The 16,940-nt window shown below is 39.6% G+C and overlaps 1 protein-coding gene across 8 annotated transcripts in view; it reads left to right on the forward strand.

Moving 5' to 3' along the window:
- Positions 1 to 16,940, forward strand: part of CEP112 (centrosomal protein 112) — a 160,454-nt gene that overhangs the window by 94,169 nt on the left and 49,345 nt on the right. For 6 of the 8 annotated variants that reach the window (XR_004755094.1, XM_035342199.1, XM_035342202.1 and 3 more), the window contains exon 21: positions 2,974 to 3,204. Coding sequence is in view for 7 of the 8 variants with exons in the window: in XM_035342199.1 (XP_035198090.1) it covers positions 2,974 to 3,204 (231 nt within the window). In the remaining variant the exon portion in view is untranslated. Of the gene's footprint in view, positions 1 to 2,973; positions 3,205 to 3,817; positions 4,072 to 16,940 lie in introns of those variants that run through there. The other 2 variants (XM_035342205.1, XM_035342206.1) reach the window with 2 other exon arrangements.

The raw sequence follows: 16,940 nt of genomic DNA on the forward strand, positions 1-16,940 counted from the left end.
GGAGCTCTTGCACCCAAGTTATTGTATGGACCATGCAATTTGGTCAGCGTGGTTCACAAACATAGATATAAGCAGCTATAAAATTGCTCTGAAGTTTTATATTGCATGGATTTTCCACAACAGAAAATTGTCATTTTTTAATTTTTTTCCTGCTAATACTAATTTGCCCACATCTAAGCCTAATAATAATTTATGAGACCTGGCATGTGAAATAGCAGCGTCTTGGTGATGGAAAGTTTGGGCTTCCTTTCTTGTAGTAGTTTTAAGATGCCCGTGCCACAGAAAGTTGTCTTATGCAGCAAGTTGTTCGTTTGTAAGCTGCTTCTGCCAGTGACTTTGTTTATGGGGAAAAAAATCTAGCTGTGAAAACTAGCCTTATTTTAAGGTAATAGACAAGAACTGTGCCTGTGATCCCCAGCGTAAGCTTTTCCCAGTCACTGTGGAGAGATTAGATGTCTCTTAACATCATCCTACTAGCAGTGAAGTTGCTCCAAAAGGACTCCCTTAATCATATTAGTTTCGCTGCCATCACCCTGTCTTCAGATTCTTTCTTCTTTCCTAATAGAACCAAATCTGCTTTTGCCATCTATTAGGTCCAACATTAATGCTCTTTTACATATTAATTACTATTACTTTACCTATAGCATTCAGCCCTCTATCTGCTGGCTTCCCGGTTTTGAATCTGAAAGCCTGGCACTGTCACTGCCATGTGGCAGTAGAAAATGCTGCATTGTGCTATTTGAATTTTCCTATGTCTTTGTGTAAGAATTATTGAGTATAGAATGAAGTAAAGCAGAAGGAAATAACAGTTGACTCAGGAATTCACCCATTCTCTATCTTGGCTTGTAATATGATGTATGAATGTGTTTTTTTTCTTGTATTCTAAGAAGTGAGTCTTGGCTCCGTATCCAAAATATTTTATCAAACTTTTTAGGAATCTTCTGAGCGATGTAATATCTTTAAGTTTCACTTATGGAAAAAATCAAGCTTCAGGAAGCTTTTTTTAACATTTTTTTTCAGTTACTGAAGCATTTTGTTATGATCTTAAGGTGAAATATTTTTCTGAAAGAATTGTAGAAGCATATTGTAGATTATAACGATATACTGAAACGTGCTTTACATTTTAGTCTGTATAATTGCAAACTAAAGTGTATTTTGCATTTTAGACTGTTTGCAGGTTTAGAAAAAAATAAACGCATGGAGGAAAAGATCGGGAAAGGACGTAGTGTAGATCACACTATCTGAAGCATATGTTTGAAATAATGCTGATACAGGCTGAAGTATGCGGCCTGTGTTATAATTCTGTATACAAATGATGTGCTCGTTCTGTGCATGCACGCACAAAACTTTACCTCTGACATGCTAAGGAGTAATGCCAATGAGTAATTAAGAAAGCATGGAAACAAGTCAATCTTGTGATAAGTTTCTGAGATGCTTAATATTTAATACAGGGTACAGCTGTGATAGTCTAAGGACACAAGGGAAGGTTTGAAAGGAAACACCATCTTTTATTATCCCATATAGCTCAAATAGTTTTAAAAAATAGACTTTCAAGCCTCAGTTTTCTCGCAGATCACAGTAATTATTGTTAACAATCTCTCCTGGTATATTAATGTACAAGGCATTATTTCTGATACAGTCATTAATTTTCCAACTTTGGTCAGAAACAAATGTTTCTTTGTCAAAGATTTGTAGTAATGTGGTTCTCAGACTGCAAATAAATGGTTTAGCTGAATACAGATACTGCAGGAAAAGTCTGAAGAACAATAATAGTTGGAGAGAGAACTTCACAGCTCTGGAAACAGTAAGTGGCACTCCAGGGCAATGGGGTTTTTAAATATATGCTAATTTTAAAGCAGATTTTCTTATTAAACCTTTAATAAGCTTGATCTGAGTCACCTACATATGTTTGGTAGGATGTCAGTATTTTATCTCAGTGTCATCCTGTACATCCCAAGACTTCCAGGGAACTGCAGTGCTGCTTGTGAGGTGGGAAGCAAAAGGGGGATCTACTGAGTGAGGTTTTTGGGTGCAAAGGCTTGTTTTCAGAAGTATGTTTATGAAAGACCATGTTTTTTCAACTTCGTATGTTACAATTAACTGGAAAGACAATGGTTTTGTCACAGATGCAATGCACCTGTATTTCTTTTGAGAAACTACAGACGAAATGCAGTTAGAACCGTAACTAATGAGAGCTATATGCAAGTGTAAATCTGAACGAATGGGCTACGGTAAAGTAGCAGTGTATAGGCTGTATACTTCAAGAGCGTGACAGATTTACCGTGTGTCAGCCTCGTTCCTCGCACTCTGACGTTCCCAAGCTGACTCCCTGTGGCTCAGCCTGCCGCCGATGCCACGGCCATGGTGCACAGCGCATTTGCTCCCAAGGACCGGGGGATGATCTGTGATCACATAAAAGAGAATCGTGGATTCAGAAGTCTGTGTCTTGCATTTCGAAGGTTGTGTCTCATCTGTACCATGTTTGCAGAGTTGTAAGGGTTCTTTGCGTTGGCCAGTGTCATTCTTTCTTGGTGTGCATTGGTGCCCTCACCTGAAGGAGCACTTTCTGTGACATGTTCCTTGTGCACATCAGCACACTGCAGAGAGATATGGTCTATAATCTGTAGCAGTGGTTGATAAATGATTGATGATATGGTCATGTCTCCTTACAATGTGATAGGTGAATTCTTAAGGGAAAAAAGGCATTATATATAGTGGCTATAGGCCACAAACTAAGTTTCTTCGCTGACGGGGTCACCCCCTCCAAAAAGGTAAATCTCCTTGCTCTAGCCATGCCTTGGGCAGGAGCTGTGTTCATCTCTATATGCAGAGAAGGGGAAGAGCAATAAAAGAGGCCAAGGAAAGGGACGTAGAATCTGTCGAGTCAGCTTCCTACCATAGGTGAAAGCCTGTCTGAGGGAGGTGTTTTGTTGTTTGTTCTTGTTTTGTTACTTTGCTTGTTCCTCTTTTCAGGTCATGTGTGAGATGGAGAGCCAAATCCACAAGCTGAGGGAAGAACTTATTCAGGTAAATGCTCAGCACAAGCAACAGCTGATGGACATGAGCCTTCAGTGGGAAGAGGAAAAGCAGAGGGCAGCTCGAGATCATGAGATGGTGGTGAATAAGCTGAAAGTGGAGGCAGAAAAAATGTTGCTCAACCTGAAAAAGGTGCATGATGCAGAAACACAGAAGGCCTTGGACAAGGTAAGAGAATCACACAGGGCTGCTTCTTGTGGCTCAACAAAAGGGAAGCAATCACCTCAAAAGTCAGATAACCAAAGCTTTACAAGGAAAAATGTTTAGGGGGTCACTTGATTTGAAAACAAAAGGTCGTACATTGTAGATCTGACATAGATGCTGCAATCACTGCATGAGAATGGAAATTCTGTGGCTCTGTAACAAAAGACCTCTCTTTGAAGATGCAATGGCAGCGATCACTGCTGTAGCTGTGTGCTGTGAGTGCTGCTGGGGCAGCACCTTCCAGCCGTGTTGCGTGTGGGATGGCCATGAACTTTAAAATCCAGATGATTTCAAAGGGAAACCCAGCTAAGGACTAGGCTAGTTGCTTTTCCTTTATTGGACCAGATAGAGTAGAAAGGGCAGTTCTGTCTAACCACACTTTTTCTCCTCAAAATGAGGAAAAGTTCTTAAGGAGAAAAAACTCAGGCTAAAACTGCAAGGAAATTGGGTCTAGTGGCTAACAATGGCTGGTCTACTTTTGCCTGTGTGCATCAGATGAGCAAGTGCTGTGTGAAAGGTTTGAAAATAAAAATTAACGTTTCAACTTCATTGAGGCTTCCCTCCCTATTCTGTTCAGCGGGGTCACCGCGTATCGCTGCTTCGACGCTGCGCTCACAGTGGTTTCCTGACAAACCCCTTTCGCTGGCTCCTTGAATAGAAATGTTTCTCCACATTAGGGGTGGTATGAACTAAAACGTGTTTTATTTCAAAGACTAATCTAAAAACGGCTGCTCAATATTGATGGTAGACTAAGGGTGTATATGTGAGCTGATAGCTGTTGAAGTATCTTTCATATGTGTTAATGTAATAAATGATACGTTTTATTGCCCAGTGATGTACAGTGGCACAAATTAACAATCTGCATATACTGTTTGAAGAGCCTTTGTGAAAGTGACATTTCATTTACCTGCGTCAGGTTCTTGGCCTGTAATTTTAAACAGCATTTGGAGGATTATGTTGGAAATCAGCCAGCCTGAAGCCATTAAAATGGCTGTGATCAACAATTCAGAATCTTTTCTGAATGTAAGGAAAGCTCTGCTTGGCATAATTATTTAAAGCCAAGGTCACAGAAAGTATTTAAACCTTTGAAATTCATCATTAAAGGATTAATTTTAACTCAGGAAGACATTGTCATTTTTGCTTAAAAATGGAATCTGAATCTCAATTCTTTTCTTTCTTTGATCTTTTTTTACATGTGTAGTATAGCAAAAGAAAAGTTAACTTCTTTACATCCTCAAATTAAAGTTACAAATAATCCTTCATAGGGAAATATCTTTAATAGACTTGAATTGTCATTTCTGTCAGAAATATTTTCTTTTAATTTATTGGATTTTTCTATTTTTCCAAATAAAATTGCTAATTTTAAGCAATATTAACTGCTATTAAAAATTATGTTATTTTAACTTAGAGTACTTCTTTTTTTTTTAACCTCTAATCAGAAGAGCACGTGTTGAGTAGAGAACAAGGAAAAAAAAATCTTTTGGAAAGTCTGTTGTAAAGTGAAAAAATTCCTTGCATTACCATCAAATCTCCCTCTACTGTTCTTCGTTTCTGTCTTCCAAATGTAGAGCTGTGGAAATTGGCTACAAAGTCAAAGTAGTTTAAAGGGCAAACTGCATATAAAGGTCAAAAGTAACAGTTTCCACTAACTCACTTTCAAATCTTGATCCTCTTAAAATCTGCAGAATTTTAATGGAGATTTTATTTGGAGGGGGATGACTAAAATACCTTAATTGCAGCATGAATCTTGAAAATTGTTTTTAAAACAAGCAAATCTCGTTCCCCTGAAATTTAGGACAATATGGGAGAAAGTTTTGTCTTCCAAGCCGAATTATTTTTGCCAAGTCTTTAAAGATTGCTTAAAAATCTAAGAGGAAGCTGAATTTCACTGTTTAGGCTTGGAAATAGTCATATGGCTGTCCAGATTTTCTGAAGGTCAGTCCATTCTCACATGAAGGATCTCATTCCTCAGTGGTCTGTTTTCTGAGTAATACTGATTTCTGTGTGTATTCCTTTGTGAAATTGTGGAGTGTTGTTCAAAAGAAAACAAAAGCTAAAATTTGAGTGAAAAGAAAAATTAGAATAAAGGTGGGTAAAAGAAGACAGGATTTATGTGGTATTGCCCTCTCCATAGCCCTGCTGCAGTGGGGATGGGAGGAAGGAGAATGGGCAGAAGAGATTAGAGAAAAGGTTTTTATTGCAAGCACACTGGACACTTAAATATTTGTTGGTATTTGTAGACAGCTTTTCAATATTTAGGTAAACATAGTGTAATTTACGGAAGTCTTTAAAGTTGAGATTTTAAGCAATAGAGAAGATAGGACATTGTTTATAGTAATATTTTGATTCATTTTGTTAGAGATTACAGCGTACAATGCCAGAAAGTTACTCAACAGAAATCATACAGTAATGTTTTTGAACCTGTGATTCTAAAAGCAATTATCTTCTGACAGTTATTGCATCTCCCAGTCAGCTGGGGTATGATAAGTGGGAAAATATTTAACAGGTTGCCAAATGACACCATGTAACCCACACTATAGGAAAAATAAACATATCATCTATTGACATGGAAAAATAATAAAGGGAGCAGTCCATAATTTTCCACTGACCCCCTGTCTTGCAGGTAGTATTTTCATTTAAATACCACTTTGTAAGAAGGTGAACGGTAGCCGACCTAAATATGTACATTTTCACTTTTGCTGAACCTGGTCGGACAACCCAGGAGCACCTCTGAGATTCTCCAAGCTGGATACCGCCCCATGAGCAGTATGGTCCCCAAGAAGGTGATGAGGGCTCCATCTCACCAGGGCTGGGAAGGCTTGGGGCTGGAGGTCTGACCTCCTGCTCCCCCCTTCCCTGGGGCTGGGCCCAGCCGTGCCGTCTCCCCACAACTTGCTTCTGTTCCTGACCAGTGCTGCTGTACCACCACAGCTGCCTTCCGTGTGGAAGGGTTGTAGGCGTACACAGGTCTGATGGGCATTTTTCCTTGTCCCAAATGTCCCGTCCCCTCAGAGGGCAGGGGTGTTGTTTTGTGCAGAAGGAAGAACAGAGCAGGCAACTCCCTTCCAGTGCTCTGTCCTCCTTTTCCTAAGCAGGGCCCTTACACCACCCTGGAGCCACAGATATTACGTAGAAATAGGGCTGGGCTGGTACAGGGGCAGCTCTGCATGTGCTTGGCCAGCTCAGTGCAGAAGCAGCTGTTCCACTGGGCAGTGGCAATGCTTCCTTAGCCTTTTGCTAGGTCGGGTGCCACAGCCCCATCACCTGTAATCGCCTTACTGCTCACCTTGTAAGTCGTAACATGGCACCTGTATTGGAACACGGAGCCGCCTTATCAGATCGGGATAACAAGCCGTAATGTGCTGAAGGTCAGATAAGCTCTGCTGGCCATAAATCAGACAAAACTCAAGGCGACAGCACGGAGCATTTGAAACTACTTACGTCCTTATGACTTCAGTACTTTCCTAATGTCTATTATCTGTCTTTTTACAAAAACGACTTGACGATTTCTCCAGAGTATTTCTTCTATATTAGTTAAGGAATCTTCCATATTGCTTCAGAGGAACACGTGTATTCAGTCCTAGAGATTCTGAGTTGCTTTTAAAGCTGTTAATATATGGATTTATTTTGCTTGAATTTCATTACATCAGGTGATGATAGCATTTTCAGATAAGATGGTAATTTTTAGTATTTGAAGTCACGCCTCACTGATGAAATAAACTGTTTAAGAAATGAATGTTTTAGACATGGTACTGCGTTTAGGCTCTGCTAACGAGGAGTTTCAGCAGCAGGAGACAGGTGGGTTGTAGGCTGCGGCAGCGGCGCGTGCAGCAGGACCACTCCTCAGCCAGGTGTGACAGGCTCCCCAAAGCTTATGGGCATTTTCAGGTTTGCCAGAAATTACTGAAAGAAAGAGACAAACTGCATTGCTAAGTGCATGCAGATGTGAAGCTTGGCTAACGCAACTGTTTGTAACATTTGTCTGTGGTATTTTCTTGGCAAAGAAAATGAGCATTCAGAAAGCATGACCCGAGCAGATCAGTAGACATGCTAACAATGCTCAAAGGAAGCAACCTTGGAACGCTGAAAATACCTCATAAAAAAGCTCTCTGAGCAGTGTACATGAGTAAATTGGAGTGGGAGAAAAAGTTTTTTTTTTTCCTCCAAATAATTTTCAACATTCAGCTTTTTATTGACTTTTCTGTAGTTAAATAGAGAGTTTTTGACTCATTCTGTTAATTCTTTATGCAGGTTCCAGGAACATCTAATTCTTTTTCGGTGCTGCTTTTCTTGTGGAGAAGTAATTTACGTTCTTGTGTATTGACTGTTCTTAACACAGATGATATTTGATTACAGGATGAAGCTGTAGTCAAATAAAAACACAAGGGGGGGGGGGTAGTATCAGCACTTTAGTTTCTGGACTGCACATCTGATTTGATGCAGTTGTGAAATGGCTTGCTTTACTGAGATGGGACCCCAACACAGCATGCAACCTGGCCAGAGCTGTGCAAATCCCTCTGGTTGGTTTTAATGATGTAGCAGTTAGCTATACTCTGAGATTTCTGTTACTTCAAATAACATATGACAGCTACAGTGTTTTCTAGTCTAAACCTGTTACAATCACTACACTTACATCTGGTGGGAAGTCCATATAGAACTGAAATGCCCAGGAAATTTGTAGTTAAGATGTAAATTTGAAAGATTATATATGTATATGTGTGTGTAGGTATACTTCTGAAAGAATACATATGAATATACTCTGTCGGTGATTACTTCCCTGATTAGGAATAACTATTCTGTATAATAATGTTGTAATATGATGTTTTTTTTGTGAGACTTTTTTTTGGAAAAAAAAAATACAGATGGTGTTTTATGATTGGATATCTGCTTATTGAAGAACTTGTACTTGCATACAGTTTGCAATTAAGGTACTGATAACGTGCCCTACAGACCATTCAGTCCTTCCTTCATCACCCAGCGTCGTGACGCTGGATTCATTACCCAGCAAGTGCAGCCCTAGGATGCAGTCCAACTGGACATTGGGCAGACTTTCATACTGCACATGTAGACATATCTATTTCACAGTATCTATGCTGGCACGATTGTCAGTACTCATGCATGTGATGTCATACTTCAATCCTGGCAAAAAAAAAAAAAAAATGAAAAAAAAGAATGACATCTTCAAAGAACTTACAGAGATTCTAAGAGATGCCCTATTAAAAGTATTGAGTTTCCTCTAAGCAGTTACTTCTGCTCATAAAAATAAGCATTGCATGCTGTCCATTAGCTTACTCCACTGAACGCAGTCTCTCTAGCTGTTGTTCCTCTCTGCCAACTGCATTTCATTAACTACCAAAGCTGGTTCCATCATTGTATCCAAGACCTTCTGGGAACTGGACATCTCTGCAGCCCTTCTGCAGGCTCTGCTTAGACTTCTTAGCATGATGGAGACTTTGATCTGAGAGACATCTTTCACTTCATTAACTTGAACACTAAGAGCGATAGTGTAGAAAGTTCAACTGGATGCTCACAAAACAGATTCTATTTTCATACACTTTGCAGTGATACCCTGGTTATTTACGTGGGGGCAAGTGGGTCAGCCATAAAATGTGGACATGTATTCTTCCTGAGTATAATGATATCATTAAACTGTATCTAATTAAAGTGTAGACATATGCTTTTCTCTATGGTGAATGCATTCAGGATCTCCACCAGTTGTCATACGTGTGCCATTTTTTATACTAAAAAATTTAAGTGTTTTTGTATTACACAGATTCTTTTAGTTATAAATAATCTAAAGAGCATCTCCTTCTTACCAAGAGGAGTTGTATGTTCCCTGAGTTTCTTGATTTTTTTTCATTATGTGAAAACCATTGCCTGTTCCAGAGTAGTAACGTTTTTGTTGTTATTGTGTTGTAGAGTCTGTTAGTTCTTGAACAATTCTGACATGCTGGTGTTAGTGATCTACCAGCTAATATTACTCAAAATGAGTGTAGTAGCTTGGCTCTGTTAAAGAAAGCTTGCCAAAAATCTAAAAGATGAAAAGTATTTCAAAAAAAAAAAAAAAAGAGAGAAAAGATTGAGTGAATTTAGTGTATGTTTTCATGAGAAGTGCCACTTACTTCATGTCTGTATCCTGCTTCTATGAAGGACAGCAGACTAACTCTGCAATAACATTTTTGCTCACAGAGGAGGGAGAAAACCGATTTCTTCTCTAGTGTGTCCCCCTTTGCCCTGCTCAGTCTCTTTCATCCCAAGGAAAGAAAGCTGATAGTGGACAAGGAACACGGTCACAGGAATTGCATCATCCCACTGGGGAGCTATTTGGAAGAGCCTTCAGTCAACAGAGCCAAACGCAAAGCAAAATATGGTAGAATAATTTCAGGGATAGTTTACTCAAATGAGACTGAACAAAATTTGTCTCTTTCCTTGCTGGAGTTATTTCAGAGCAATAGGTTCAGTTAGCCATACGCAGAGTTACTGTGCTCCCACCTCCTTTGGTTGGAGTGGGGGAACAGTTGGAGAAACAAACTAGGAACCAGAAGGTAGGATTTCTGGCATCCCTGCCAATGGTAAGGGGGTTGGAACTAGATGATCTTTAAGGTCTCTTCCAACCCAAGCCATTCTATGATTTCTGCTCATCAATTTTATTTATAAACTTGGTCCAAGAGACTTTAGTACGACTTTCAGTCTTAACTTCTCTGAGTACGAAGTGCAGGAGCCTTTTTCTCTTGCAGGATGACTCTTGTCATTATTTCTTCAATAGTTTTCAGAGCCTTTCTCCACTATCCAAACTGTAGTACACCAGATTTATCTTGTAACACACAATTGCTTATTATTTTAACTTTGTTCGATATTTTAAAGCCCAACTCAATCATTACCTCATTCCCCCCCTCCCCCCCCCCCCCAACACTATGCATTTCAAAGGCTGATTGCACAAAGGTACAGTTTTCTCTATGGAAAGTAAGAAAACTGAAACATTCTTATTAATTGTGCCCTAATTCATTAGATATTCCTCAAATATATCAATTTTACTTATCTTTATATCACAGAGTAGAACATTAGCAAAGCTCCTGGCTATTTTCCAGTGTAGTAGCTCATTGTAATGTAAGATTGCTTGGTTTGGGGTTTTGGTTTTGTTTTTTTAAACAGCTAGGCTAATTAATTCCGAAATAATTTTCAGAATTATTGAATGAATACCGTCTGCTCTGGGTGCCCAGACAAGGTAGGACCGATCCTACTGTTGATGTGCTGTTACTGGAAGGCAGTACCCGTGGTGATCCCTGATCTCGCTGGGGCTCCCTAATGCAGGCAGCTGTAGGTAATCTACTGTCTGCTCCACCTGCCAGCAGTGACTGCTGTTACCTGGAGTTAGGAAGTAGTAAGTGGGAATATCTCCATCCCATGCCAGGAGCCCCACAATCCTCCTTTTCTTGAAACTTTCTTAGGCGATGCATCCCTTACGCAGTGAGTCTCTCCAGTCCCCCAGATGTGTGAGGCAACACGAGCTGAAACTACCCCATGAACATGTCCTTGGCATATCTGCTTAGGGTGACATTTAGATCTCAACATTTTCACTATACCTTTATTTTGGAAAGAGGTTGCAGTTATTAGGACCAAGCTAATATAAAGCATATTTATTGCGTATTTAAATTCTGGCACAATTTGAAGACACATTTATTTCTCTTTTTCCATATCTCCATAATAGAGCAGTGCTGCAGGTGGCTTTTTTTTTCCTCTCCATTTTGGAGGGAAAGGAGTGTTTGGGAAACAGGGAGGGGGGTAAAACGGTGTTATTAGTCCTTCAGAGTCCTTAACGTGAAGAAACAAAAGTGTTCCAAAACGACTTGCTGATAGCTGCAGAGCATGTCAGGGGATGAAACCCACCTTCATTAAGTGAGTGAGAAAGAGCTCTAATTGTTTTGAAGTTCCTGTGATCAGCCTGCATGCGCTTCATTGTAATGTGATACTAAAGTGCCTCAATTATGATTTGTGTATTTTGGTGCCAGAAGGTTTTTTTCTTATGCTAAATTATTAAGTTCTGTCAGCTCCTGGGCTGTCATATAGAGATACAGTAAATCACATTATATTTTGTCATGGATTACACAGAGCAATAAATTTGGGAACAGAGATCAAAGTAGTTTCACAATCACATCTGAGTGTAGGAGGGGTGTTTAACTTGTAGAAAATCTGATTTAGGTGAAACTGTTGCAGTTCTTGTGTGAATTTGGAATGAATTTGGGTGTCTGCTTGAAAGTGAATAAGGTACAAATCCCCAGAAGAGTTCTCCTGCCTTTAGTTTGCAGGAGTTAATTCTGACCTACAGCTGCAGGACGGAGAGCAGATAAATAATTAAACATTGGGAATATTAAGTGTCTCACAGTGTCTTATTTATGCTTTTAATTGCTTTTTATGATTGAGCAATATATTCCATTCTCCTTTTAATTGGGACTTTGCTGGACTCGTGCGCAGCTAGTTGTTGGTACAGTAATGCTTTCTGGCTCCGAGAAGTTCTAGCGTTCTTTTGGGGAAGCTTTGTTGTATTTAAAACTACCAAAAGTAATCCCACATAATCTTGCTGAGGAACACTGATTACTTCAGATCATAGATTTGTCGGGGGATTGTGCCTTACTTTGAATGTTTGTCTTTCCAACTGTAAAAGCTTAACTTTTGTTGGGCTGTCATCTAATGATGTAACTTAGCAATCCCCAGCCTGTCCTTTTGTTTCCAGTTTTCCTTCTATTTAATAAAACAGATTTGCTCTCAGAATACTACTTAGGAATTCCTTCTAGTCCTTATCTTTTTATCATTTGCTTGTTACTGCTACACAGTTCAACTTAGAACAGCAATAGCAAATCTGAAAAAAGTAAAAATCTCATTCTTACTCTTTATAGTCCTTTCAGGAGCCTTCTTGTCTCTCCTTGGCAAAAGTCACAGCTCATGAACTTGGTGAGTATCAGATGATAAAGTGCGTGGGCCTCAGAGATCTCTGAATTCTGCTGGAATTCTTTATTGTAAAGCCTGCAACCGAGTCAACCCCTGGACTGGGGTCACATCTCGGTACTGGTGCCTTCTGGTTGTGGAGGAAACATTAGCTATGACTTGAATCATCAAAGATGTTTAGCAGCCTTATCCCTTCGTGCTTTTACTGGGTGTCAGCTGTTTGTGTACCAGAAACATCTGGGCCTGAGTGATACAAACTCTTCTGTAAACATCTTCGTGCTGGAGTGGGGGAGAGAGATGGGATGTGCACAGCAGTGAGGTGACCTTGGAGCAGAGGTGCCCGGTATTGCCAATGAGCAAAGGCAGCCTGTAAAAGCTGCAGCCATTCCCTTTGGGTACATATTTTATCTGTTAAAGCTCTGAAAAACAAAATGCCACTGCTCTTGATATAATATCGTAAGCCCAGTTTAAGTAACCATTTTAATTCAGTTAGAAGAAAATCAGGAGGTATTAAAATCATAATTCAGGAACGTATTTGCAGAGTGCTAGGTTTAAGTACATAGCTGGGGGAAAACTAGGCTTCAGTATCCTTGCACGGAGAGTGTTTCATTCTCAACATCTTCACTAGGTTCACTCAGTTCATCTTAGAGGAATGGTGAGCAAAAGAAGGAACCATGCCATAACATAAAAGCCATCTGCCTCCAAGCTTTTCTGGCCGAAGTCACAGTACATCTTCAGATTAAACTATAATTTGCTGTCTGTCCTTCAAATTCCTGACACATACGTCAGTGCTATCTTCGTATAGCATAAAATTAAGGCGTTGAACAATTTCATATGGAAAGCCTAGAGTATTAATCTGGTTTTAAAGCCTTGTAATGTACACAAGGTTTGTGTTTTGGGCCAAATCGTGCACTTGGTTTTAGGTAGGTGCCTGTCTCACTGCAGCACTGAATAAAAGTCACTGTTAGTGAAGCTGGGAAGTATTTAGGTACTTGGTAAATCCATTTTGGTGAAGCTAGTAATTACGCTGTAGTGTGAGGTTCATACAACTTTGGCATCGGCCACCGTGGAGTTGGAGTCTCACAGAATTACTGGAAGAGTTAACTGGGTGTATTTAATTTCTGTACTTAACTTCAGAATGATTAAAGTATGCCATTGGTTCAAATGAAAGGACTGGAAATAAGAGTTTTCCTAAGGCACAAATTGCACAAGCAGTTTTTCAGGAGGCCCCATTAAGCAGAGAATTGCAATACACTGCAGAAAGGCAATTCTTCATGAACATAGAGGGTCAAATCCGTTCTTATTCATTTGTGCTTTTTTTCCCAATGAAAAGTGCTTGGCACATGAATGAGAGGGTGATTGTGTTTTTTTTTTTTTTTTTTCCCCTGAAGATGTATGTTTAAAAAAAAAGGGGGAAGAAAAAGATTTATAGACCTACAAAAGTGGAATGTTAAATAGAATATTAATAGGATTTGTGAGTATGACAGATTGGGATTTCTATCATTCATTTTGGAAAGCCTTGAAGTCTTTCGGTACTTGACTAATTATTCTGTTAACATCATTTTGGATATTGAACTAGTTTTAATAGCCTTTTTGGTGGCTCAAATTACATGTTGGAACTGGTATGCTATTTTCTCTGTTACACAGATTTGGCTTTCCATTTGCTATCTGATCGGTGGGGAGAGCAGGAGAAAGAAAAAGGGCATTGGAATAGGAAGCCATTATTAGAGGCACGTAAGGAAAAATACGTGTTTCAGGATTTGAGGTAGAAATGAAACATTTACGGACAATCAGATGAATTTAAAAAGTGATCTGCTGACCTCTGAAATTTTAACAGATGACATATGGAGGGTTTTAATGTAATAGCAAAAATTGCTACAGTTAGCCATTCTTAAGGTCATTTTCTTTAGACATCTGTCAAATTACATAATCTTGAATTTTGGTACAAAGCATAATGCTGTCAAACTTAAATAGAAATATTCTGGAGGTGGGCTTTGTGTTGTTGTTTTTGCTTTGGTTTGGGTTTTTTTGTTGTTGTTGTTTAAGGTAAATGGGCCCCATTTACATTAGTTCTTTGATGTTAAATTCTTTGCTGCACATCAGAGAACGGTTGCTTCTTCCCTGGAGCAAATTTTCTTTCTTCTCCTTCCCCTACCCTTTGATTTTCCTTTTTTTTTTTTTTTTTTTTTTTCCAGTTTGCTTACAATTTTATCTAGCTAATTATGGAGGATCAGCTTATGTATGGCCATCCTTTAGCTAGTTGCAGGCATTTTGAAAAATGGTTATTTCATAGCCAGTACCCTAAACAGATTCCTTAAATCTGCTTCCCTGTTGGTGACGATGGGTGTATATGCGTACCTCTCTACTTCACAAGAGTTAACATTTGTGAGGTTTTTTTGTTGGTTTTGTGTTGGTAAGATTGAAATAAAATTAGAACACTACAAGGCTTTAACTGGCTCATGTATGGAAGAGCAGGATTTCACTAGGTGTGCTTGACTCTAACAGATCTGTCTGCACTCAGGTTGCAGAAGTTCATCTTCATATTAATTTTGTAGCATAACTGAAAGCATATTTATAACTTTCCAAAAATCACCATTCCAAAGCTGAAAGATTTGCACAGCTTTGTACCATTCTAAAAAATTAACAGCTGCCTTTTTGATAAATGTTCGAGACATCCTAGTTGTTGGCGAACGACCTAGTTGTTCACATGCCTGCAAACCCTGTAGTGCTGCGGGAGCTGCTGTCACACCAGAGGTGTCCGTAAATCCCCGCGATGGGCACCTGCCACACAGGACGTGTGTGCCCAGACGTGGCTGGAAGCTGAGCCAGCGGCTGAGCTGTTCTGGGCTGACCCAGGCTGCCCACAAAGGAGCCCCTGGGAGAGCAACGTGCTGCAAGCACACTGTGCACGGTCACCCTCGTGCTCTGCAGCTTCAGCGTAGACTTCCGCAGGTCAGACTTCAGCAGGTGGTTGCCTGTAACGCATGCAGCAAAAGTTCCAGTTCCATCAAGTGGAATTAGACCTGAGTCTCCTCTAATGCATCTAATACTTTAAAAACAGCACCTGATGCTCCGTAATTAGGGCATGACATGGTAAGCATTTGGAGTACGGACCCGTCATGTGGGGGTCCTGTGCCGTAGATCCTGTGCTACTTTTTTCTTAGTAACACAGTTGTGTTTCATGAAAGGAAAAAATGAAAATCAGATTGTGTTCGAATAGCCTCCATTACTTCAGATACCACATCTGTAGTGCTAATGCCGTTCTTAATTTTTACATGAAATGTTTTGTTGAAGTCGGTGCAGTTTTGCTCAGCAACCACAATATGATGCTTTAAGGCTTGTTATAGAATTATGGTTGGTTTTTAAAACCCATTAACTGAAACAAGGACATAATCTTTTTAATGCAAAAGTCCTCACTCTGTAATATGGAGTAACTGCATGTAAAATTGTCGTAATCAGATAATTTTAGCTAAAATGCATGTTAACTGTGTGAAACTAAACAGAAGTTAATTTTTGAATCAGTGGGATTCCTCTATGGCTTATCCAATTTAAACCTTTTTTATTATAGAAATGGATATTACAATTGATACTTCTGACAAGTTTTTGCCGAGTGTGAATTTCAACAGCTACCTCTCACACGCGGAAAACTAGTTTAAGACCATTAACTATATTTGCAGTGCTGCCCATTGCTATAAAAAGAGTTAGACTTTAATGAATACTGGCTGACCTTCCAAATGTTCACCTTCCAGTTGGATTTTTATTCATTATGTTTCTGAAATAGCATGTAACCTGAAAGTGAGGGAATGCCCTTAAAGGAACACAGAGGCAGCTTGTGCTTCATCAATGCACGAGCCGAGCAGCCCTCTATAAAAGAAGGAGCCCAGGAACCTGCTGCTTGTGTACACCGTACCATTTTTAACCTTCTCGTTTGACAAGATAAATGTAATACAAATCCACAGGTATGGTCACTGCGCAGCTACACGTATTTACTTTGCAGTAAGTCTTTTTTTTTTTTTAAGTAAAAATCCCTTATATATATTTATATATATAGCGGTGCTACATGTGCCCCAGGTTTATGCCTCCCTAGGCTGCCAAGCAACAGCTGGTAGCCTGGAGGTGTTACATTAGTTTAGCTGCAGGTTTGAAAAAGGGAGAAGTTTGGTATTTCTGCAGTAAAAGAACTTAATGGCAAAGAGTGTTCCTGTGCTTTGCCATGAATTAGATCTTTCCAGCTGACCGCTGGGATACAACTTGCAGAAATTGCCTTCTGCGCAGCTTGTGATGATGCAAGACCTGTACAGTGTTATGGATCTGGAGAAAAGGACTGAAGTCAGCAGATGCCCATAAAGTCTTGATAGCCAATTTTAGACAGTTTTTTGCTAATGTTTGCTGCCACCAGTGGGAGTTTTGGTACCTCTGACATCAGGCCCCTCAAATAAGGATGTTGGGGCAGCAAGTAAATGCAAGAATTTGCAGTTTGTTATTGACTTGGAGACAAATTGGAATTTAGTTGAAGCCATTACAAATTAAGGTGTTTTAATTGTCCCTAAAAGAAATGACAGGATACACTTTCTTTGTCCTCAGTTAGGAATAAAACTGAGATTCAGCATCTTTCAGCCCTCTTCTGTCATGGCCATGTCAGGTTGTCCTGGTCCTACGCAGTGTGAACAAACAAGTTCTAATTTGCTTATGAAAGTTAGGGGCGTGTTTTTGTTGTTTATTGGGATTTCTTGTATGGGTTCAGGAGGTTATAGAGC

Source organism: Oxyura jamaicensis, chromosome 18 (genome assembly GCF_011077185.1).
Source record: "Oxyura jamaicensis isolate SHBP4307 breed ruddy duck chromosome 18, BPBGC_Ojam_1.0, whole genome shotgun sequence".
Taxonomy (NCBI): Eukaryota; Metazoa; Chordata; class Aves; order Anseriformes; family Anatidae; genus Oxyura; species Oxyura jamaicensis.